This window comes from Plecotus auritus, assembly GCF_963455305.1.
Source record: "Plecotus auritus genome assembly, chromosome: 5".
NCBI classification, from domain to species: domain Eukaryota; kingdom Metazoa; phylum Chordata; class Mammalia; order Chiroptera; family Vespertilionidae; genus Plecotus; species Plecotus auritus.
Genome location: NC_137776.1, coordinates 178,301,057 through 178,324,316, shown reverse-complemented (window position 1 = coordinate 178,324,316; position 23,260 = coordinate 178,301,057). Strand labels below are relative to the sequence as shown.

The 23,260-nt window shown below is 38.7% G+C and overlaps 1 protein-coding gene across 2 annotated transcripts in view; it reads left to right on the top strand.

Annotated features, from left to right (window-relative positions):
• The window catches only part of SCAI (suppressor of cancer cell invasion), an 86,926-nt gene that overhangs the window by 42,404 nt on the left and 21,262 nt on the right, over nucleotides 1-23,260 (top strand). For both annotated transcript variants that reach the window (XM_080669659.1, XM_080669660.1), the window contains exons 3-8: nucleotides 1,523-1,654; nucleotides 15,870-15,965; nucleotides 16,502-16,588; nucleotides 18,089-18,187; nucleotides 21,797-21,893; nucleotides 23,072-23,170. In XM_080669659.1, the coding sequence (XP_080525785.1) occupies nucleotides 1,548-1,654; nucleotides 15,870-15,965; nucleotides 16,502-16,588; nucleotides 18,089-18,187; nucleotides 21,797-21,893; nucleotides 23,072-23,170 (585 nt within the window). In that variant the 5' untranslated portion in view covers nucleotides 1,523-1,547. The remainder of the gene's footprint in view (nucleotides 1-1,522; nucleotides 1,655-15,869; nucleotides 15,966-16,501; nucleotides 16,589-18,088; nucleotides 18,188-21,796; nucleotides 21,894-23,071; nucleotides 23,171-23,260) is intronic.

Sequence of the window (23,260 nt, the reverse complement as noted above, 5' to 3'; positions counted from 1 at the left end):
ACCACACCAAGACACATCATAATTAAAATGCCAAGAGCAAAAGACAAAGAGAGGATATTAAAAGCAGCAAGAGAAAAACAGTTAATTACCTACAAGGGAGCACCCATACGACTGTCAGCTGACTTCTCAACAGAAACTATGCAGGCCAGACGGGAGTGGCAAGAAATTTTCAAAGTGATGAATAGCAAGAACCTACAACCAAGATTACTCTACCCAGCAAAGCTATCATTCAGAATTGAAGGGCAGATAAAGAGCTTCACAGATAAGAAAAAGCTGAAGGAGTTCATCACCACCAAACCAGTATTATATGAAATGCTGAAAGGTATTCTTAAAGAAGAGGAAGAAGAAAAAAGTAAAGATAAAAATTATGAACAACAAATACATATCTATCAACAAGCGAACCTAAAAATCAAGTGAATTAAAAACCTGAGGAGCAGAATAATCTGGTGAATATAATAGAATCAGGGGCATAGAAAGGGAATGGACTGATAATTCTCAGGGGGAAAGGGGTATGGGGGGTTCATGAAGAGAATGGACAAAAATCATACACCTATGGATGAGGACAGTGGGGGGGAGGTAAGGACAGAAGGTGGGGTGGGAAAGGGGTGGAGGGGAGCTATGGGGGGAAAAAGGAGAAATAATTGTAATAATCTGAATAAAGATTTATTTAAAAAAATAAATAAAAAAAAATAAAAATCAATTGGAAAAAAAAAAAAGAGTGATTTCTAATTACTGGAGAGGGCGGCTTAAATACCATTATCCATGTTTAAGGGAAAAGAGAGGTAGAACCCATGGGATTTAAAGCATTGGGATGAGAGATCAGACAACCCTATTGCGGGATTGTAAACTGGTGTGGCTACTATGAGAAATAGTAAGGAGATTCCTCAAAAAATTAAAATTGTACACTTGAAACTAATACAATATTGTATGTCAACTGTAATTTAAAAAAAAAAATTAAAAGCAGAGCTACTATATGACCTAGCAATCCCACTTCTGGGTATTTAAAGAAATCGAAAGACTACTTCAAAAAGATATATGCACCCCTATGTTCATTGCATCATTATTTACAATGGACAAAATATGAAAGCCACCTAGGTGTCCCTCAATAGACAAATGGATAAAGAAGACATGCTACCTATGTTTTCCATTTGTAGGATTATTTTTCTGAATGGATTTGTAGAATGGACCAAATAGATAACTAGGTTAAAAAGATAAACATTTTTTCATTCTGAACCATGTAAAGGAGTGCCTGGAATGTAATAGTCCTTCAAATAATATTTATTGGATGAAAGAATATTCTAAAACTCTCTTTCCAAATGGATGTAACAATTTTCATTCCCCCCGATAATATGAGATTATCTGGTCTCCCACAGCATCGTACATTTAAATTATCTGATGGTTTGCATGTAATCAGAAGAATTCTCCATCTTGAAAAAAAAAAGTGTTATCAGATGGTATTGCTAAGGTCTGTTGATCTTTTTATTTTCACCTTCTTTGTTAATGGACATGTGCTTTCTTGCAGGACTGAATTTGCTCTTCAAGAAATCATGTCCTCTGGAGGTGCTGAAGATGACATCCCACAGGGAGAGAGGAAAACAGTCACTGATTTTTGTTATCTTCTGGATAAATCGAAGCAGCTGTTCAATGGGTTAAGGTTAGTGGACTGCTGATACCTTACATTGTTCTCAAGTTCTGTGTATTTTACCCCATGGCTGAAGTGTGGTACCTTTCTGAAAGTTATGGATAGAATGTTGCGTAAATACCTGTACTAGAAGTGATCATGCTTTTTTTCTTTGACACCGTTTCTTCATTCTCAGATGAAAAAACAATAGGAAAAGAGGGTAACTTAGTGTTGTACGCGAGCTAAGGAGAGCTCTTGTTCCATGGGTGTATATACATTAGTCCACATTATACCCGATTTACATCTGATCTTCCATATTGGGGTATGGAGGGCTAAGGAGCCTACAAATGCATAGTGCAGGTGAATGTGGGCCTCTCTCCTGTTGCAATCTTTGTACACTTGTTAATTTGCTTGTTTCTCTTATTCTTTCTTTTTCTTTGGATAAAATATCTGTTGACTACAGTAATGACAGAGTGTTTTAGACAGGGTTATTTTTACTTTAGCTGTGCATGCCCTGAACAGACTGGCAGCAGAAGCTATATGCACTTTTGTCCACATATGTCTTTGTTGATGTGTTCCTGTGTGTCGTGGGTAAATAATTTTGTACTGTTGTGTTCTATTTAAATCTCTCAGCCCTGCTTTTTCTTCTCCTCTCCCTCCAATTTATAGAGCTATATTTCATACAATAAAAATTCACCCATTCAGAGTTTACAATTATATGGTTTAGTATACTTAGAGTTGTGCAACTATCACCATAATCTAATTTTATAACATTAATCACCCCAAAAGAAACCCCATGCCCATTAGCAGTGACTCTCCATTGCAACCAGTTCCTAACCCCCTAATCAACTTTCTCTTTCTATGGATTTACATATTTTGGACATTTCATATAAGTAGACTCATACAATATGTGGTCTTTTGTGATTGGCTTCTTTCACAAAATAAAGTATTTTTTGAGGTTTGTCTATGTAGTAACATGTATCAGTATGTCATTCCTCTTAATTATAGATTAATATTCCATTGTACGCATTTACCATATTTTGTTTATTCAGTCATCTGTTGATGGATGTTTGAATTATTTTCCCTTTTTTGGCTGCTATGAATAATACTTACTATGAACATTTGTGCACATGGTTTTGTGTGGACATATATTTTTAGTTCTCGTGAGTATATACCTAGGGCAGTGGTTGGCAAACTCATTAGTCAACAGAGCCAAATATCAACAGTACGATTGAAATTTCTTTGGAGAGCCAAATTTTTTAAACTTAAACTTCTTCTAACGCCACTTCTTCAAAATAGACTTGCCCAGGCCGTGGTATTTTGTGGAAGAGCCACACTCAAGGGTCCAAAGAGCCACATGTGGTTCGTGAGCCGCAGTTTGCCGACCACGGACCTAGGGGAAAATTTGCTGGGTTATATGGTACTCTATATTTAACATTTGAAGAATTTCCAGACTGTTTTTCAAAGAGGCTATATCACCAGCAGTGAATGAGGGTTCAATTTTCTTCACATCTTCACCAACAATTGTTATTATCTGTTTTGTATGATAACCATTGAAGGGGGTGTGAAGTGGTATCTCATTGTGGGTTTTACTAAAATTTTTAGGGTGACATTGATTAATAGGGTCATATAGGTTTCAAGTGTCAATTTCTATGATACATGAACTGTATATTGCACTGTGTGACCACAATCCAAAGTCAAATCATCTTCCATCACCATATATTTGGCCCCCTTTACCCTTTACTACCCCCATGCCCTTCCCTCTGATAATCACCATACTGTTGTCTGCCTGTGTCTATGAGTTTCAGTTTGATATCCACACGTGAGTTTTGATTTGCATTTCCCTAATGACTAATGATGTGGAGCATCCTCTCATGTCTCAGATTTGTCTCCCATATGCCAGATGTGTTTCATCTTGTCATTTTATATCAGTGTATTTTTGCAGTACTGCTTTTCTTAAAACGAGGTATTATGTGAAGGGCCCTCTTCATATAAACAAGCTTAATTATTTCTACAAAAATATGTATCTGTGGTGAGTAAGCATATATATTCTCTGATTGTTTGGGGGTTTTTGTTTGAGGGGAGTGTGGCCAGTGGCAGTGCAGGTCTATAATTTACTGAGAGATTAGTATTTTGGCTCTTTCTTTTTCTTTTCACTTTCAAAGAAAATTCATTTTATATATACACATGGTATATATAAAACTATTGAAAAAGATTTTGGTGAAGATATAAATGAAAAGGTGCCTATGATATGTAGTTAAATGTAAAAATAATATATTTTAAATGATATTTTTTAATAAAAAGTTCTGTATTAAATAAATGTGGTGGTGAGTCCTGTTTGCTCTTAGTGCCCATTTGGTCTCTTCCTGCTGGGGGTGCTGATTTTCTCAGTGTCTGGTGCACTTGAGTTGTGTATTTTCTGTGCTTGTTTATAGAAATGAAAGTGTTTTGTTCAGTATTAGTCCTTGATTGGAAAAGCAATGGGAAAGGCCGCTGTTGATCAGTTCTGCAGGTCTGTGACCGAGTTCCCCATGATGGGGGTTGGAGGCCCAGTGGCATGCTCCACACCACTTTCCAGTTCTGGTCCAAAGCTCTTTGAGCATATACTAGGTGTAGCGGTTAATAATGCGGATTTTTTTCAATAGATGGAGTTACACATATGTTGATATATATGCGATTTGATATGTATGCTATTTTGTTATATTGACAGCAAGCTTCAAAACTTCATATGTCAAATTTGCTGAAGGTATTAACATCATAGATATTTTTATGCTTAAAAATGTCAAATTTCATGCCAGAAAAAAAAAAAGAACATTTGCAGGAAGTTATAATTTATTACTTTATTTTGAAGAAAACTGCTGAATACTTCAGGAAGCTTATGGTGAACATGCTTCACTCAAGATACTTAGGAACGCTGGTTTAAACGCTTTAAAAGTGATGATTTCTATGTGAAAGACAAAGAACGTCCAGGTCAACTGAAAAAGTTTGAAGACCAACAGTTACAAGCATTATTGGATGAAGATGCATGTCAAACTCAGAAACAACTTGCAGAAAGATTAAACGTTGCTCAGCAATTTCTGATCCTTTACAAGCAATGGGAAAGATTTTAAAGGAAGGAAAATGGGTGCCACATAAACTGAATGAAAGACAAATGGAAAACCGAAAAGTCATCAGGAAAATGTTGCTTCAACGGCACAAAAGAAAGTCTTTTTTGCATCGAATTGTGACTGGCGATGAAAAGCGGATTTATTTTGAGAATCCCAAATGTACAAAATTATGGATTGATCCAGGTCAACCATCAACATCTACTGCAAGGCCAAATCGCTTCGGAAAGAAGACAATGTTCTGCATTTGGTGGGTTCAGGAAGGTGTGGTGTATTATGAGCTTCTAAAACCAGGTGAAACCGTTAATACTGATTGCTACTGACAACAAATAATCAATTTGAACCACACTTGGATCATAAAACGACCAGAATGTGCCAGAAGACACGGCAAAGTAATTTTGCTTCATGATGACGCACAATCACACACTTCAAAACCAGTTAAAGACACGTTGAAAGATCTTGCCTGTGAAGTATTAACCCACCCGCTGTATTCACCAGACCTTGCTCCTTCAGATTACCACACGTTCCGATCGATGGCACACGCACTTTCTGAGCAGCACTTCAAAATGTAGGAAGAAGTAGAAAATTGGGTCTCTGAATGGTTTGCCTCAAAACAAGAAAAGTTCTATTGGCACAGTACCCACAAATTACCTGGAAGATGGGGGAAATGTGTAGGTAGCGATGGACATTACTTTGAATAAAGCACTTTTGATGTTTCTCTTGAAATTATTGTGTTTTCTTTGATTACAAAATCCACATTATTAACCGGTCCAGTAAATTAAACACCTTTCTACTTTCAAATATTGACTAGGTTTTGGGTATTTCTTTTGAAAGAGACAATTTCTTTGGGAATAACTTAAAAACAGGTGTTTTTTATTTTTTATTCCCTCCCCTTTTATATTTGTTTTGGTCTGAATAGAAAACAGGATCACAGTGCTTGTAGAGAACAAGAAATACATTGGCAGTGGTCCTGGACCAGTGTTTGCATTTGGGGAAATGGAGTGAAGTGGGAATCCAGCTGGAATAACATCAGCTTTTAACATTGGCCCTTCTTTCCCGGCATTCCTTTCATTGTTTGAGCTTATCTTTTCGTTAGCTTTCCTGTTTGTTTCTCTTTCTTTCTTGAGTTCACAAACTGGTAATTAAACTTGCTATTGCAGTGTAATGTCCTTCTAGGAAAGTATACATACGGGTATTTTTTTTACAGACTGAATTCATGCCCGTCGCTGGTAATTGGATAAAGAAATAGAACATACAGCACCTTGGCAACCTCTCATGTTCCCTCTCACCTAGACTTTTTAACTCTTTATGTACAGAGTGAGAAAGTGCATTTCAGTGCATGGAAGGCCTGAGAGTTTCTATAGAATATCTGATTTGGGTATAATAAATTCTCCTTTTACTCTCAAAGATATATATTTACCATTATATTAAGCCATTCATCCAAGTTGTCAGAGACTTTTCAGTTTCCCAGCTGTTTCTGTCTTAATGGAGCTCTTTTTTTCTTCCTCAAAATACCTTCTGATTATATGTGCATGATAAATAAACTTCTTTCCACTTACTGTGTAAGGAATCATAGTCCAGAGAGTGAGAAATGGGCAGAATGAATGGTGTTGTGCTTAAAATAGCTCTTGCATGTAGTTGCAGTAGTAATGAAGTGTTAGAAATAGCTTTGAATACTGTCAGAAAAATGATCAAAGCCCAAGTGCTTGCAGGGTTCTGGTTGCCATGGTGACAAAGCAGCATGGAATACTGGTGGGATTATATAAGGCAGCATCTTGAGACATATTTGAGGTACACAGCTGTGTCTACCACTGATATCCATGACTTTGGTGCTTTGAAACAGCAGAGGCCTCCAAGTCACTAATTATTTGATTCCAAAGGAGCAAATACACCAAGCCAAAATAAGCGTTGGAGCCCATGAGTGTATATATGTACAGAGATGTACACCAACGTGAAGTGTAATGGTCTGAAATAAAAATCGTGGCAGAAATTATTTGTGTTAAATATGCTCCCAATATTTTACATTAAAGAAGAAATCATCTACAATGCTTCCTTTCAAAGCTTATTTTTCGGAAGCCCTGGCTCCTAAAGAGGAAAGGATAACTGAGAAATTACCGGTTTGCCACATTGTCTCCCTCTCCTTCCTCTCTTTCCTCTTTTTCTTCCCCTCCCTCTTTCTCCTCCTTTAATACTTTCCCAGAGGCAAGTGTCACAGGCTGGTAATAGTAAGGTATATGTTATTCGAAATAATACCCTAAACTATTGTACAAGTTTGTACTGTGTGCTTTCATTTTATATGGCTTCCCACTCAAAAGAATTGCCCTTGACTTTGAGGCAGACTGCCACCAGAGTGATCTAGAGAAGAAGCATTGAGTAATAAAAATTTTAATGTGAGCCACAAATGAGACTTAAAATTTTCTAGCAGCCAGATTTTTTAAATGTAAAAAGAAAAATTAATTTTAATCTTTTATTTGAGCCATTATATCAAAAATATTTTATTTCAATATGTAATCAATATAGGAAAATTGAGATCTTTTACATTCTTTTTTTTCCATACTAAGTCTTTGAAGTACACCGAGTGTTTTATACTTACATACATTTCAGTTCAGATTAGCCACATTTCAACCACTCCGTAGCCACATGTGGCTATTGGCTCAGGCAAAGTCGCTCCCACTTTTAGATTCTATTCTCAAAATGGTCCAGTGTGCTCTGCAGTGGATTCAAATGGGCTACTTTGGGGTTCTCTTCTTCACAGGCCCATCAGATGTCCCATTTGTTTCTCCTGTCTCTTCCTGTACAGATGCCGATAGCCTGCAGGTCTTGGCTGTTGTTGATTTGTCCCCACCCACCTGTACTCTAGGATTTGAGGGGTACCTTATCACTTGGCTGTCATAACAAAATACCACAAACTGAGTGGCTTAAGCAACAGAAATGTATTGTCTCAGTTCTGGAGGCTAGAAGTTCAAGATCAAGGTGTCAGCAGGGTTGGTTCTTGCTGAGGCCTCTCTCCTTGGCTTGTAGGTGGCCATTTTCTTGCTGTGTTCTCATGTGGCAGTCCCTCTTTGCATGGGCACCCCTGCTGGCCCTCTGTGCATCCTAACCTCCTTCTTATAAGAACACAAGTCAATTGTATTAGGGCCCACCCTAAAGGCCTCATGCTAACTTATCTCTTTACAGCCTGTCTCCAGGCACACTCATATTCTGAGGTACTGGGTAGGCATCAATGATTTTGGCTGGTTCAATTTAGTAAAGAGTGTTGAATTGTAAAAACTTGGGAGAAAGTTCCTAAGTTTTGACATCTCAACATTATATTTAAAACATCTCTGAGAGTCAGGTTTAATCATCTGTACTATACTTCTTCCTGCCATAATTTCCTAACTTTTGTTGAGAGTTGAGAATTTTAAAAAAGGGAGATCATTGTCATACTTTCATTTCCTCTAAAGCCTTGGGAAAAGAATAAGAGCAGACAATTTATGACACAGGTGCCTTGGCAAGATGTGAAATATAAGGCCATTTAGCTTACAGGATAATTCACAGAGCCGCATTTCATTTAATTCTATGGACCATTAATTTCCCATCTCTACTGACAGTAATAAAGACCAAATGATATATTCCGAATTTAAAACCAGAGTCAGTCTCTGAATAGTAGAGGAATTTGTCTAAAACTCTTCATAAAATACCTTAATTTAGACCCTAATCATATTACAATGGTTTTCTATATTAATTTTCATGATATGTCTCATTAGAAAAAGGGTGATCATAGGACTTACCCTTTTAGGAAGTTAAAAAAAAATTTAAACCCCATTTCAAAAAAGAAATTGCTATCTTTATAGCAGGTCTTTAGACTGGAGTGGTAGATGTTCTAATTTCTATTAAGGAAAATAGTATAGAATTTAGCCAATAAATCATAAAATATTTGTATGTTATGACTTACTGTCAGGAACTTTGTTCTAGCCTTTAGATCACTTTTTATGTGCTTTTAGCTCTTATACAAAATTCCCTTCCCATAAAACTCAGTCATTAACTATTTGAAGTTTTGTAGTCTGAAAAAAACAACAGAGTTCTTATTCTGTTTTCTCTCTTAATAACATATAACTGAGGTTTATTAAATTTGTCAGTTTTAGAAACTTAAAGGAACTTGCAGACAAATACTTAACTTGAAAATTTGCCTAAAGACTTTACATGGTATCTTTAAAGATGCACCCAGGAGTTGTCAGGTCTCATGAAGGTGATGTGGCTGCCTAATCCTATCTAATAAAAGAGTAATATACAAATTAACCATCACTCCTTACACCCACCAGCCAATCAGGAGCGAGTATGCAAATTAACCCAACCAAGATGGCTGCAGCCAGGGAGGCTTGGGTTTCCCCAGTGATGGAGGAAGCCAAGCTTTCCGCACACCCTGGCCAGCCCAGGCCTCCACTCTGGGCTACAAAGTTTCAATTATAGAAGATAAATAAATCCCAACAAAAATGGCTGCTGCCTTGGATTAAGCAGGAGGCTTGGCTCTGCTCCAGGCTACAAAGTTTCAGTTGTAGAATATAAATAAATTCCAGATACCAGGGCCTCCGCTTGGGTTGCCGGGGTGTGTGGCTGGCCTGCAAACCACCACAGGCCCCTTGCCCAGGCCGCCCCATGCCCCAAGGGAACCCCCACCCTGATCTGGGACACCCTTCAGGACAAACCAGCTGGCCCCCACTCATGCACCAGGCCTCTATCCTATCTAATAAAATATGCAGATTGACCATCACTCCAACACACAAGATGGCTGCCCCCATGTGGACAAAGATCCTGCCCCCATGTGGACACAAGATGGCCACCACAAGATGGCCAGCAGGGGAGGGCAGTTGGGAGGGACCAGGCCTGCAAGGGAGGGCAGTTGGGGGCGATCAAGCCTGCAGAGGAGGGCAGTTAGGGGTGACCAGGCCGGCAGAGGGGCGAAGTTGGGGGTGACCGGGCCTGCAGGGAAGGGCAGTTGGGAGGGACCCAGGCCTGCAGGGGAGAGCAGTTAGGGGCAAACAGGCTGGCAGAGGAGCAGTTAGGCGTCAATCAGGCTGGCAGGGGAGTGGTTAGGGGGTGACCAGGCTGGCAGGCAGAAGTGGTTAGGGGCAATCAGGAAGGCAGGCAGGTGAGCAGTTGGAAGCCAGCAGTCCTGAATTGTGAGAGGGACTGGGATTGGGCCTAAACGGGCAGTTGGACATCCTCGAGGGGTCCCAGATTGGAGAGGGTGCAGGCTGGGCTGAGGGACACCCCCCTTTGCATGAATTTTGTGCACCGGGCCTCTAGTGCTTTTATATAATAGTACAGTCTTCCTGGCAGTAGCTAGTTGATAGGAGTCTTAAAGATTCTAGAAGCAACTTCCATTTTTAAATATCTGATTAGCTCTTCCTAATGCAGCTTCTTACTAGAGATCCCTGGAGACAGGAAAAAGAGGAAAACTTGCAATAAATGTGGAAACTAGTATCTATAGTTAACCAATTTCTGTAATCTGAAATGAGTTTTTACTTATCATAAGGATAATGGAAATTGATTAAAAAATGCAATTACTAGCTTATTCTCCTTGTGTGTGCCTGAAATTTTGAGAAAACCTTTTGCTTTTTTACTCATTTTTTTTAACATCTGGTACAGAAATGTGAATCTTCTGTTAACTCATCAGTTCCACTTACAGAAAGTTACCTCTTATTCATTCTATATAATAAAAGCCTAATATGCAAATCAACCGAATGGTGGAATGACTGGTCGCACTGACTATCAGGGGGCAGACGCTCAATGCAGGAGCTGTCCATAGGCCTCAGGCCAGCCAAGATGGGTGCCAGCAGGAGCCCCCTGATTGCCCCGCCAGTCACCCTGCAGAGGGAGGCGACAGGTGGCTGTGGCAGGGGATGGGGCCAGCAAGTGGGCAGCGCCAGGCCGGCCAAGGCAGGTGCCAGTGGGGGCCCCCTGATTGCCTCTCTAGTCGCCCTGCAGATTGGTCTGATTGTTGGCCAGGCCTAGGGACCTTACCCATGCACAAGTTTCGTGCACTGGGCCTCTAGTATCACCTAACTATTCAAGTTTGTTAAATATGAAGATGTTTATTGCATCTTTATAACAGGGAAAAGCTGGAAGCAATGTAAATGTCCATCAGGAGGGATTAGTTAAAGTGGTTCATTATATGCTACACGAGAAGCCCAGGACGCAAAATTGCGTGGCCCCACCCACCCGCATGGCCTCGCCGTGCTTGCAGTCCCTCCCACCCGCCGCTCCGCAGTGCTTGCAGCCCTGCCCACCCGCCCACTGCCTCATCACGCTCACAGCCCTGCCTACCCGCGCCAGTCTTTGGTCATTACGGCATTAGCGCCATGAGCTTTTTATATATATTGATTATACATAGTAAATATTGATATAATTCTGTATTCATTAAAGAAACATGACATATTAGTAAATAAAAAAGGCATGTTATATTATAAAAAAAGGCATGCTATAAAACTTTATATATAGTTGGATCCCATTTATTTAAAATAATAAACTCACATATATATTAAATGTACATATAAAATACATTCGCAATGGGGGCTAGAATTGAGGGGAGAAGCAATAGGGAATTTTTTACTTCTTGTTTTATATATATTTTTAAAATACATTTTTATTGATTTCAGAGAGGAAGGGAGAGGGAGAGGAGAAATGGAAATATCATTGATGAGAGAGAATCATTGATTGGCTGCCTCCTGCACGCCCCCTATTGAGGATCGAGCCCGCAACCCTGGCATGTGCCCTTGACCGGAATCGAATCCAGGACCCTTCAGTCTGCAAGCCGACGCTCTATCCACAGAGTCAAGCCAGCTAGGGCTATAGTACCTTTGTTCTCCAAGAGATATATTATTTTCAAAATTAAAGAAGGAAGAAAGAAACATAAGGTCTCTGTGATAGATTGTGAAAAGTCATTCCTGTCCTTATATCCATGCCCACAAGTCATCCCCTCTCCCACTGATTCTGGGCTTGGCCATGTGATTTGCTTTGGCCAATGGTACAATAGAGACTTGATGCAAAGACTTGAAAAGAAAAATGCATATTCGAGCTGCCCTTTCTTTTACTGCTCTTCGGATCCTTACAACCAGTCTCAGATGAATAGACTCAAGCTAGCCTGTTCGATGATGGGAAACATGTGGCCTACCACCTTGGCCACCACCCAGGCAACTGCTGGATATTTGAGGGAGGCCATCCTCCACTAGCTGTCCACAGTTGCGTGAGTGAGGTCTGGCCGAGACTTGTGCTACATTTTATTAGCTTATAATTGCCTTTGTTTCTCTTAAATATCTTAAGTAGCCCTCTCTCTCTGATGAGCTCTTCTTTCTCTTTTGCATACTCAAATCTATCTTCATGCAGCTTTTCCTCACTACTCAAACTCTCAATAAATCTCTTTTCTATACTCTTCTATTACTTTTACTGAGTACCGTATAATTTAGTGTTTAATGTGCTTTTGTTCTCTTTTTCTGTATATATGTTGGTCTTTTCTCTCTACGTAATAATAAGCTCCTTGATTGTACAGATCATATTTCACATTATTTTCTCAGGCTTTTATAATACTTAGCACTTGATAGAATCATATGTAGTGCCAGGTTTCATCCTTCCACCCAGTGTCTTCAACATACACCTCGCCTAATTGCAGGGCATGTGCCACCAGTAGCAGCATGACACACCACTGGTGCAAGGGAAAAGCTACACAAACACAAGCTGTATTTGCTTCTGCTCTGCAGCTATCTCATTTCCACGAAATTAGGTTTCCTTCACCAAGTAAATTTAAAAAACCAAGTCTGTGTGTATGTATGTGGTCTCTTTTTGCCAATCCAAGACATGTATGTGTATTATACACAGTGCTGCATATGTGTGTATATTTGTTAACATGGAAAGAATCCTAATGATATAGTAGGTTAACACTGTTTACATTAATACTGTATATGCATAAAATCTGGAAAGATATACAGCCCTCCCCTCCAAAACAACCAATCTAAACTAGTACCTCAAATTCCTTTGGTATTGTATAGTGTACCAAGAACATTCAGCTTATCTGGTTATGTGAGATAAAGATTTATTTCATACTTGAAAGTTAAAAGAGGTTTAAATGAGAGAATTTATATTTTAAAAGTCTTTTACTACTAAACATTGGTTTTCTCTATTTTAAGTATTTTGGTAGACATTTGGGTTATAGGGATTCATTCTGAAATATAGCCTGCTTCTTTTCTTAATTGAAAATAGTGCCCATGGTGATCATAGGGGTATTGACTTAGACAAAGTGATATTAACACGGAGATAAACAATTGAACTGATCGAAAGCAGTAGAGATTCCAAAATAAAAATACTAGTTTATCTGGCATCAGTGGAAGGGATTGGTCCTCTCCCTTCCTCTCTTTCTCTAAAACCAATGAAAACATATATATATTTTAAAAATAGAGGTACCTTTCACCAAAGTGATAAAAATATGAGACTTTGCATTAATGTCTCCAAGAAATATTAGACGTTTATGGAAAAAGTTACAGAATTTATTTAGTGACAATATTTTTAACATAAATGGAAAAGGATACTATTTACATGAGAAGTTATTTTTATACTGTTAATTTCCAAAATGGATCTTTAGATTAAGTCAGTCATTAAAACTCTACTATTAGGATTTTTTTAAAAATATATGTTATTGATTTTTTACAGAGAGGAAGGGAGAGAGATAGAGAGTTAGAAACATCGATGGGAGAGAAACATTGATCAGCTGCCTCCTGCACACCCCCCACTGGGGATGTGCCCGCAACCAAGGTACATGCCCTTGACTGGAATCGAACCTGGGACCCCTCAGTCCACAGGCCAACGCTCTATCCACTGAGCCATACCAGCCAGGGCAGGATTTGTGTTTTAGAACTTTGATAAGCTCATTTTAAACATATTTTATTGATATTTTACAGAGAGGAAGGGAGAGGGATAGAGAGCTAGAAACATCGATGAGAGAGAAACATCGATCAGCTGCCTCCTGCACACCTCCCACTGGGGATGTGCCCGCAACCAAGGTACATGCCCTTGACCGGAATTGAACCCGGGACCCTCCAGTCCACATGCCGATGCTCTATCCACTGAGCCAAACCGGTTTCGGCTTGATAAGCTCATTTTAAAGTTCATATGCAAGTACCAGGAACCAAGTTAGCCAATTGAAAAAGAAGAAGCATGCCAGACTTACTATAAAGCTGTAGTAATTAACAGAATGTTAATGAGGAAGTAGAAAAACAGACCAGTGGAATAGAAAATAAAACAGCTGAGACACAAGCATAAGGGAACAGTGATGATATTAGCCAAAATAATATTTTTTAAAAAATCATTCAGATATAATTTATTTTTGGTTATGTTGAAGAGTTAAATTTGAAAGCCAGTACTTTATATCTTTACAAAGACTGTGTTATTGTATGGATGACTTGCTTTAAAAAGTTATTAAAAGCACTAAACATAAAGACTAAGATTGATATGTTTGGTAACTACTCATATCAGTAAAAATGAGAAGACAAGTCACAGACTGGGATAAGAAGTGTATCACACTGTAATCAATGAATGATTGTTGTTCCTTATAAAACAAATTACTTTGGCAGTATAGCTCTCACGAGATTTAGTTTCCTTTGTTATGAATACCGTGAGCGTGTCCGAATTCCACAAGTCAGCAAAATCCTTAGATTCTTTTCCTTGATCTGTTTTGTCCCTCTGAAGGAATGTATTTGAGGCCACTCTCCTGTGTTTATTCACAGGCTTTCGGTTTTGCCCTGAGGATGCGACACAGTCTTAAACTAGCATTTCTCAAATTGTCTTTTTTATAGTCCTGCTTTAGAAACTGTTGTGTATTTCCGGTTCTGGAATGTGTGGCTTTTCTCTTTTCCTTTCCATCCGTGTTTGCAGCTGGTTCTTTTCTGAGTTCATCTCTCGTATTTTGTAAAGTACAACTAAGAGCATCCAGGGCTAGTAGCGTACCATCTCCTGGCTTTTCCCTATAAATCCACAAGTCCATTAGTCACATTATCTGCTTTCCAAGTTATTGCCAGAAAGACAGTTCTGCCGCTGTGTTATATATATGTCATCATTTTTCCAGTCTTCAGTAACAGTCACTTGTTGCTCGTTCCCAATGACAGTCTCACATATATGATGTGTTTGGTATGGCAGTAGCCCACTCCAGGTTCCATTTTCTCTACTGACTGTTCCTAAGTAAGCCTGCGGTAACTACTCCAAAATTAGAGTGCCTCACTGCGATGGAGATTTATTTCTAGCTCCCCTGTTAGCCACAAGTTATATGAAATGTGTCTTGCTCTGTGTTCCAGGCAGAGGAGCAGCCCTTTTTTGGTCTTAGGTCAGAGGGAAAGGTGAAAATGCTGACCCATGGAATAGCTCTTACATCTCCTTCTCGGATATGGTGTAGATCAGGGGTCGGCAAACTCATTAGTCAACAGAGCCAAATATCAACAGTACAAAGATTGAAATTTCTTTTGAGAGCCAAATTTTTTAAACTTAAACTTCTTCTAATGTCACTTCTTCAGAATAGTCTCGCCCAGGCCATGGTATTTTGTGGAAGAGCCACACTCAAGGGGCCAAAGAGCCGGATGTGGCTCTCAAGCCACAGTTTGCCGCCCACTGGTGTAGATAATTTACAATTATATTTCATTGGCCATACCACGTTATATGGCAGTCCCAGTGTCTGCATAGTAGAGTATTTGTCTCTAAGGGAGGAACAGTAGCTATCAGGCCCAAAGACAGGGAGCAATCATTTCACCTATCGGGAGGGGGTAATACTACCTGCGCTTTCACTTCTAGAACCCCTGAAGCAGTGTTTTCAAGGTGCGGAATTCTTAGGTGGAGATAAACATTTGGAAGTTATCATTGATAAGTGAGTAAAATAAGATCACCCCGGAGAGGGAAGAGAGCGCTGGATTCCTCGTGGGACACTAAGAATCAGCTGTCAGAAGTAGGGGAGAGAATAGGAAAGAACGAGCCTCTGGGCCTTGTGGTAGAGCTATCCTCCAAAAATTGTAACATTAAAAAAAAAGCCCAAATGCAAATGCTTTTAAATCTATCCCGTTTGTCATCACAAGACTTAGTTTCCAAATAGCATGTATTTAAAATTAAAATGTGTGTATTTGTTCTTACAGAGATTTGCCACAATATGGACAGAAGCAGTGGCAATCCTATTTTGGAAGAACTTTTGATGTTTACACCAAACTCTGGAAGTTCCAGCAGCAGCACCGGTAAAGGAATTTTATAGTTAAAGGAGAGTGAAACTCCATTTTGTATTAATCACAGTTTTGACCTTTACTACCTTTGTGCTTTTTACCTGGATACATCTTAATATATTTTATCTTCATGACCCAAATGAAAACAAATTGATTTTTTAATGTTTATTTAAGGTTTTAAAATATAAGTTCTTAGGATTTTTAAAGAAAATGTTACATGTTAAAATAGCTTGGCTGATTTCATGGTTTCATTCTTAAATAGGTGTTGTTTTTTGGCCAAAACTATTTGAGGGTGTTGCTTCTAATTTTCATGAACATAACTCAAAGAAGTTTCTATTTATGTTTCAACTTAAATGGACATTTAATAAATGCTTTTTGAATGTAATTGAATGATTATGTTTCAATCTCATGAAAAATTCATAAATCTGAATTCATGAATTTAAAATTTTATGCGGATTGGGTATCATTTTATCCTATTAAGTTTACAGATTTGGTTATTTTTGAAATTTATAGTCTCTTATTTCTATTTTCTTATTTCCTATATAAAACAGACAAGTCTTGGATAATCGGTATGGCTTGAAGCGGTGGCAAATAGGGGAAATTGCTTCTAAGATTGGGCAGCTATACTACCATTATTAGTAAGTGAATTGTATATGGGAAAATCAAGCATTGACCTGATTTAAACACAGCATGCGGAAGTATGCATGGTATATTACTTGGTTGGAGGGAAAACTAAGGAGTTACAAATGAAAACCTTAGTAATTCAGATCATATGGGTTAAGACTGCATTATGAAATGACCTTCCATAATCAAAGTAACATTATTTGCTTCAATGGCTCATCTTCCAAACAGCTCATTTGGTCAGACTCATCTATAACTTAAAGGAGTAAGATCTTGGTTTTAGGTATATGAATTTATAGTTTGTAATCGCTTCACTTAAGTCTTGATACTGTGCAGAGATATATCATAACTTTTATGTTTGAATACGTGGTTTTCAGGAGGATATTTTAAGATTCATACCTATAGGATATGTCTAAAAAGTTACATGAAGTAGATAATGATACTTCTGATTATATCCTTAGAGCAGCATCTACAGGGGCTGGCAAAAGTAGGTCTACAATTGTACTTATTGGAAGTAATACAATAATTAATAATAATGCCAGAATAAAATGTGTGTTTCGTGTACTCATAACTCTAAACCTACTACCTATATGTAGTCCCACCCATGAGTCAGGGACAGAAGAGAACTCCTTTTAGAACTACATCTTAATATCATGAAGTAATACCAGGTATGCCATAAAAAGACTTGGACCATTTGTAACTTACGAGGCCAGAAAAATTCCTTCCTCTTCTGTCTTTTGGCATGGCACCCATAATTCCCACCATCAAAATCACTCTCTTGGGTAGAGTATTTTCTTAAGAAGTCATTTATAAAACTAGACATGTGGTGTGTTTTGTAAATTTTAATTAATCTTTTAATTTTTCAATTACAGTTTTCCTTCAGTATTGTATTGGTTGTAGGTATACAGCATAGTGATTAGACAACTGTATACTTTACAAAGTGTCCCCCCTGATATTTCCAGTACCCACTTGGGATCCCATACATAGTTAATTCAATATTATTGGCTATATTCCCCATGCTGTGCTTTACATCCCATGACTATTCTGTAACTACTAGACCCTTCATCTCTTTCACCCAGTTCTCTAAACAAAGAGCCTAATTCATCAGCATCCTTTGAAGATTAATATGGATTAATCCATTTCTGAAATCTATGAGAAAAAAATGAAAGAAATTAGCGAAAGGACAAATGACTTTGTATGGATTTGAGGAAGGTCATGAAAGGCCTGGTCCTGGGTGGAAATGCTGTTTGGAGCGTCCCTGAGAAGAATGAGAATAATGTGTACTTTGGGTTGCCATCCAAAAGGATTGGGAGCAGTGGGGAGGTATTTTTTTAAAATTATCATTATTATTATTTTTACACATTTTAAGGGTGATATGGGTACTGCTTTGCTGATTCAAATTTAGGACAGTCATTCCCATCCCTCATGTACAGGAATGAAGGAATAATGGAACAAGTATTGATCAGAACGAAGAATTGGAGACATTGTCAAATTTAAATATTTTTTTTCTCTCATAGCTTACGCACATCTGAGACCAGCTATCTGAATGAGGCTTTCTCCTTCTATTCTGCAATCAGACAGAGATCATACTATTCTCAAGTCAATAAAGAAGACAGGTATGCACCTACTATATTTTTAGAGACAAGGAGGTAAAACACTTAATTTTCAGTTTGTGGGCAAATTATGCAGAAACGCACACATTTGTTTATAACTTTTATTCATTTCATGGGTTTTATGGAATGCCTACTACGTACCAGGCCTTCTTAAGCATGCAAAGATATGTTACATAATAGAAATAAATACTACAGATGTTGTAACAGATGTCACAATACCAGTGGAGTCAGAGCAAAAAGGAGGGGTGGATTACTTCTTTATGAGAGATTGGGATCCCACAAAGTTTCATTGAAAAGACACAACTCCAGAGTGAGGCTCAGCTGATAATGTCAGGTCTCTTAATTCATATACAGTTGTCATGTAGGACTAACGAAAAGGCGCTAAGCTGTTTGAATTTTATTTTATAAACCCACTATCATGCAGTTGTTAGAAGGAAAAACCCTGGTGCAATTCATTCAATTCCCAACAGTAATCTATTGAGCACTTACACCTCTGGCAGTGTGGCCGGTGCTTGGGTGGGAAAAGAATAAGAAGGTGTACAGGTGTGCTCTTTCCCTTTCAGGCAATTACCTTCTCATGGGAGTTATAGACATCTTTGGGTCCCAAGTAGATGGTGATGCTATTAATTCCACAGGAGTGTGGAATTGTGGGAGAAACCAGGGACCTGGCTCAGAATCTTTATTGCTAGTGTTTCAAGAATTGTTAGAAGAGAAAGTTCAGGTCCAGAAGATGGGAATGTCCTCTCTACCTCCGGCAACAGAACTCACAGCTGTTATAGTGAAAAGATGATATTCTCTTAGTGCTAGGAGAAAACATAGTTTTGCCCTAGCCGGTTTGGCTCAGTGGATAGAACATTGGCCTGCGGACTGAAGGGTCCCAGGTTCGATTCTGGCCAAGGGCACATGCCCAGGTTGCAGACTCGATCCCCATTGTGGGGCATGCAGGAGGCAGCCAATCAATGATTCTCTCTCATCATTGGTGTTTCTATCTCTCTCTCCCTCTCCCTTCCACTCTGAAAGCAATAAAAATATATTTTAAAAGAAAAGAAAAAGAAAACGTAGTTTTGACATTGCTTTCTAGAGAACACTTTGTGCTTGGCTATCATGAGCTTTCCAGCTCTACGGAGACATTTTTTGGAAAGCCCCACTCTTGTAAATCCCCTTCATGCCCTTGCAAGTCTTGTTCAGACTCGTCCAGAGGAGGTGATTTGATACAAGTGAGGTATGCAGATGCTGAGGTCTCTGTGTTATTGCCTTACTTCGTTCTTCTATCAGAAGTTCCATCAGTTATTTTTCCTTCAGCTTTTCTTATGATTTGCTTTACATATATTCACTATAGATATATTTCCTAAATCCCTCACCCCCTTTTTGCATTTATGTTGTACAATTTGTCTGAATTCTTGGTGAGATAAATTGTATCTCTAAGAACATGCAAAAGGGCTACATAATATTTTATCAGCATAGAACTATTTTAAGCAATAGTAAAATACCTTGTGTAATTCACTTTTCTAATTTGCCAAGAGGAAAATTGGCCTTAGGCCCGTTGGCTTAAAACCCAACAGTTTGATTCGTGGAAATCATTTTCTGTCCTAAGAGCAGACACCACACATCAATTGTTTTCCTGTGCTGCCTCCTAGAGCAGGGCAGATGAACGGAGGTAGGATTATTTGGAACCAGGATGACTAGATCTCTTGCCTTAAAGACACTAAATTAGAATCAGTGGACAACCCAAAATCTTGACCTTGTTTTCCGGAAGGAGTGTTTAGATGGTACGTTGTTTGTTTCTTAGTTCACATAGGGCAGGAGGGCCAGTCAAGGTAGCGATTGGTGACAACTCCTAAAATCAACAGCCAGTAGATTAATACAAGGAAGTATTCCACAATATCACAGTTGCTTTATACGGCAAAAATCTCTTCTCAAAGGGGCAGGTTCTCTCTGCACTCTCTCAGTGCCTCAGCATTCTGTCAAAGCCAGGAGGAACGGACCTTCTCGCCATCCACCTAGGTGACTGCTGTCACTATAGACAACTCTCAACAATGTCCCATTCCACGGGCCCATCCTGTTTAGTAAAGGGAGATGTTACCCCGTAATCACTTGTCCTAGGAGCTGCAAACCCCAGCTGTTGCAAATGGCTGAGGCTGAGCCTGGTCAGAGTTAGATATGGAGAAGATAAAGCACACAGAGGTCCTAACCTCTGTGTACTTTATTGCATATAGCCACCAGGAAAAACAGTTTCTCTGGCAAGTGCGCAGAGTCGTGTCAATTAGTAAACACATTTCTAAATAAGTCATGGGTCTAAGAGAAAAAAATTTTTTTTAAATATATTTTATTGATTTTTCACAGAGAGGAAGGGAGAGGGATAGAGAGTTAGAAACATCGATGAGAGAGAAACATCGATCAGCTGCCTCCTGCACACCTCCCACTGGGGATGTGCCCGCAACCAAGGTACGTGCCCTTGACCGGAATCGAACCTGGGACCCTTCAGTCCGCAGGCTGACGCTCTATCCACTGAGCCAAACCGGTTTCGGCTAAGAGAAAATTTTTAAGTTTTGTTATGGAAAATGTCAAACATATACGAAAAAATACTGTTGTGAGGTTTTTATATTTGTAATGTAGGATGTAGAAAGCAGGAAGTGGACATTGGGAATGTCAGGTTTTACTTGATAAGGGATAAGTGTAAAGAGGTGCAGTATTGACTGTAAAAGCCTTTGGTAAGTTGAGGATGCATATTGCTACTCCTAGCAGCACTAAAAGAACAATAATGCAGAGGTATGAGTATGAGTAAGAAGCCAATAGAGGATAGTACACTGAAATATATCAGATTACCTGAAAAGAAAGTAAGAGAGGAGCAATAGAGGACACAAACACGAAAGGGACAAACCGAAAACAAATAAAGCAAGGTGGAGATGCAAACCCAGAGGACCTGCGTGTACGAGGCAGAGATTATCACAGTGGATGACAAAGCAAGACCTAACCATGTACTGTCTACAAAAGATGTGGTAAAATAAAAGGACAAAGGCACTTGAAAGCAGAGGAAAAGGAGAAGATATGGCCTGTAAGCACTAGCACAAGAAAACTGGCTTGGTGATATTAATATGTAAAAGATAAGATTTCAAAACAACGACTGTTCTTCCTGGAATGCTTTTCACCTTGTGTTTTTCTGCCTCTTATCGTCTCCTCTTCCGTATATACAGCCTTAACTCAAACATTACTCTCTCTGGGAATTTACTCCCGCCCAGGATCCAGTCCTGTGGGCTCAAATAGCACCCTTTCTTTCTCCTGTCATTATATTTATTCCTCTGTGTTTTAACTATTTATCTGTCTCCTCTATATTTTAAATATGTTTCTGTCTGTAAGAGCTGAGAAGAGGGACTGTGTCTATAGTTCTGTGTGTGTGTGTTTTTTTACTCTGCTTCCAGCACTTAGCATAGTGCCAGATGCATCTAAGTTCTCAATAGGTATTTGTTGAATGAATGAATTATGTAATGAATCAGTAAGAAATGAGTTACAACTATAGGTTATATGTAGAAATATTTATAACTGCAGAATAGGGTCGAAGCAGCATATTTTCTTTTTTAATCTAATGACTATTTTTCCATTTATCTACCATAGACCTGAGTTGGTAGTTAAGAAGCTACGATACTATGCAAGATTTATAGTAGTTTGTCTTCTTCTCAACAAAATGGATGTGGTAAAGGATCTGGTGAAGGTAAATGTACTTTAAAATATTTGAATATCTAATAGTGTATGGATAATTTTTTTTTTTAAAAATAGATTTGAGGTTAAAATAGTTTTTGGTATGTCTAAATCATTACAGCATTAAAAGTGTGGTAACTTCTGCCAAGGGCAATGATAAAAATTTCTTTCCAATTCTCTTCGTATGTCCAACACAGACTGACCGGAGACCATTATCTTAATTCCTTGCTTTTGTGTCTTCAGCACGTTTTACATTTCACCACCCATCCATGGATGGTTGGGAAATGCAAACAAAAGCTAAAATATTTTGTTTAAAAGAAGATAGTTGAAAAGTTAGGTCAGGAAAAAGCACACAATGTTTGACAAAGGTATTGGGAAAGAGTTTGGTTTTTTCCCATTCCTTTAGTATGGCTGCATCACTGTCCCCCATTAACTCAGGCAGTTCAGCGTTAACGGCTTTCGGATTCATTTTCTCTCTGTGATGATTGCATACATTCCGGCTGCACTCTGTATTCACTCAGGGAGCGGTTTCAGTGGCATGCTTCTTAATTTTTGGTACATGCTAGTTTTGACAAGTCTTCCTCCACTCCTAGTTTCTATTAACTGTTTCCAGATAAAACCAGTACGCTATACTAGTAAATCCAAAGAAAATCTGCTAGACAGTATTAATTTTTTTAATGTTAAAAATTGGGGCGTTTACCTTTAAGAGTTCTATTAATAAAATCATTGCTTGCCTGGCCGGTGTGGCTCAGTGGTTGAGCATTGACCTATGAACCAGGAGTTCACAAGTTAGGGCGTATGTCTGGGTTGTGGGCTCAATCCCCAGTGAGGGGCGTACAGGAGGCAGCCGATCAATGATTCTCATCATTGATGTTTCTGTCTTTCTCTCCCTCTCCCTTCCTCTTTGAAATAAATAAAAACATTAAAAATAAAATAAATTTAAAAATAAAGTCATACCTACTCAGCATGGGTCTCTCTGGATCTCTGAAGATCTTACTGACATGTGTCATTCTGGAGTTTTTGATTTTGAGATAAATCCAGGTAGTTTTTATTCCTTGTTTTTGGTTATAATTGAGACTGTATATTGATAATAAACTTCTTAACTATGTCAATTTCTCTCGGGAATATGGTACCTCATAGCTGTCCTTTTTTTTTTCTATACCCATTTTCTTTGTGATATGTTAAAATCAGGAATTGTCCGATGAAATTGAAGATTACACTCACCGCTTTAATACTGAAGATCAAGTGGAGTGGAACCTGGTGCTTCAAGAAGTCGCAGCTTTTATCGAGGTCAGTTTCTGATAAGAAAGGCTGTCATAGGTTTGGATAAGGAAATCCCTGTGCGGTGTACATTTTTACTGTGTGTGTATCAAGAAGGAA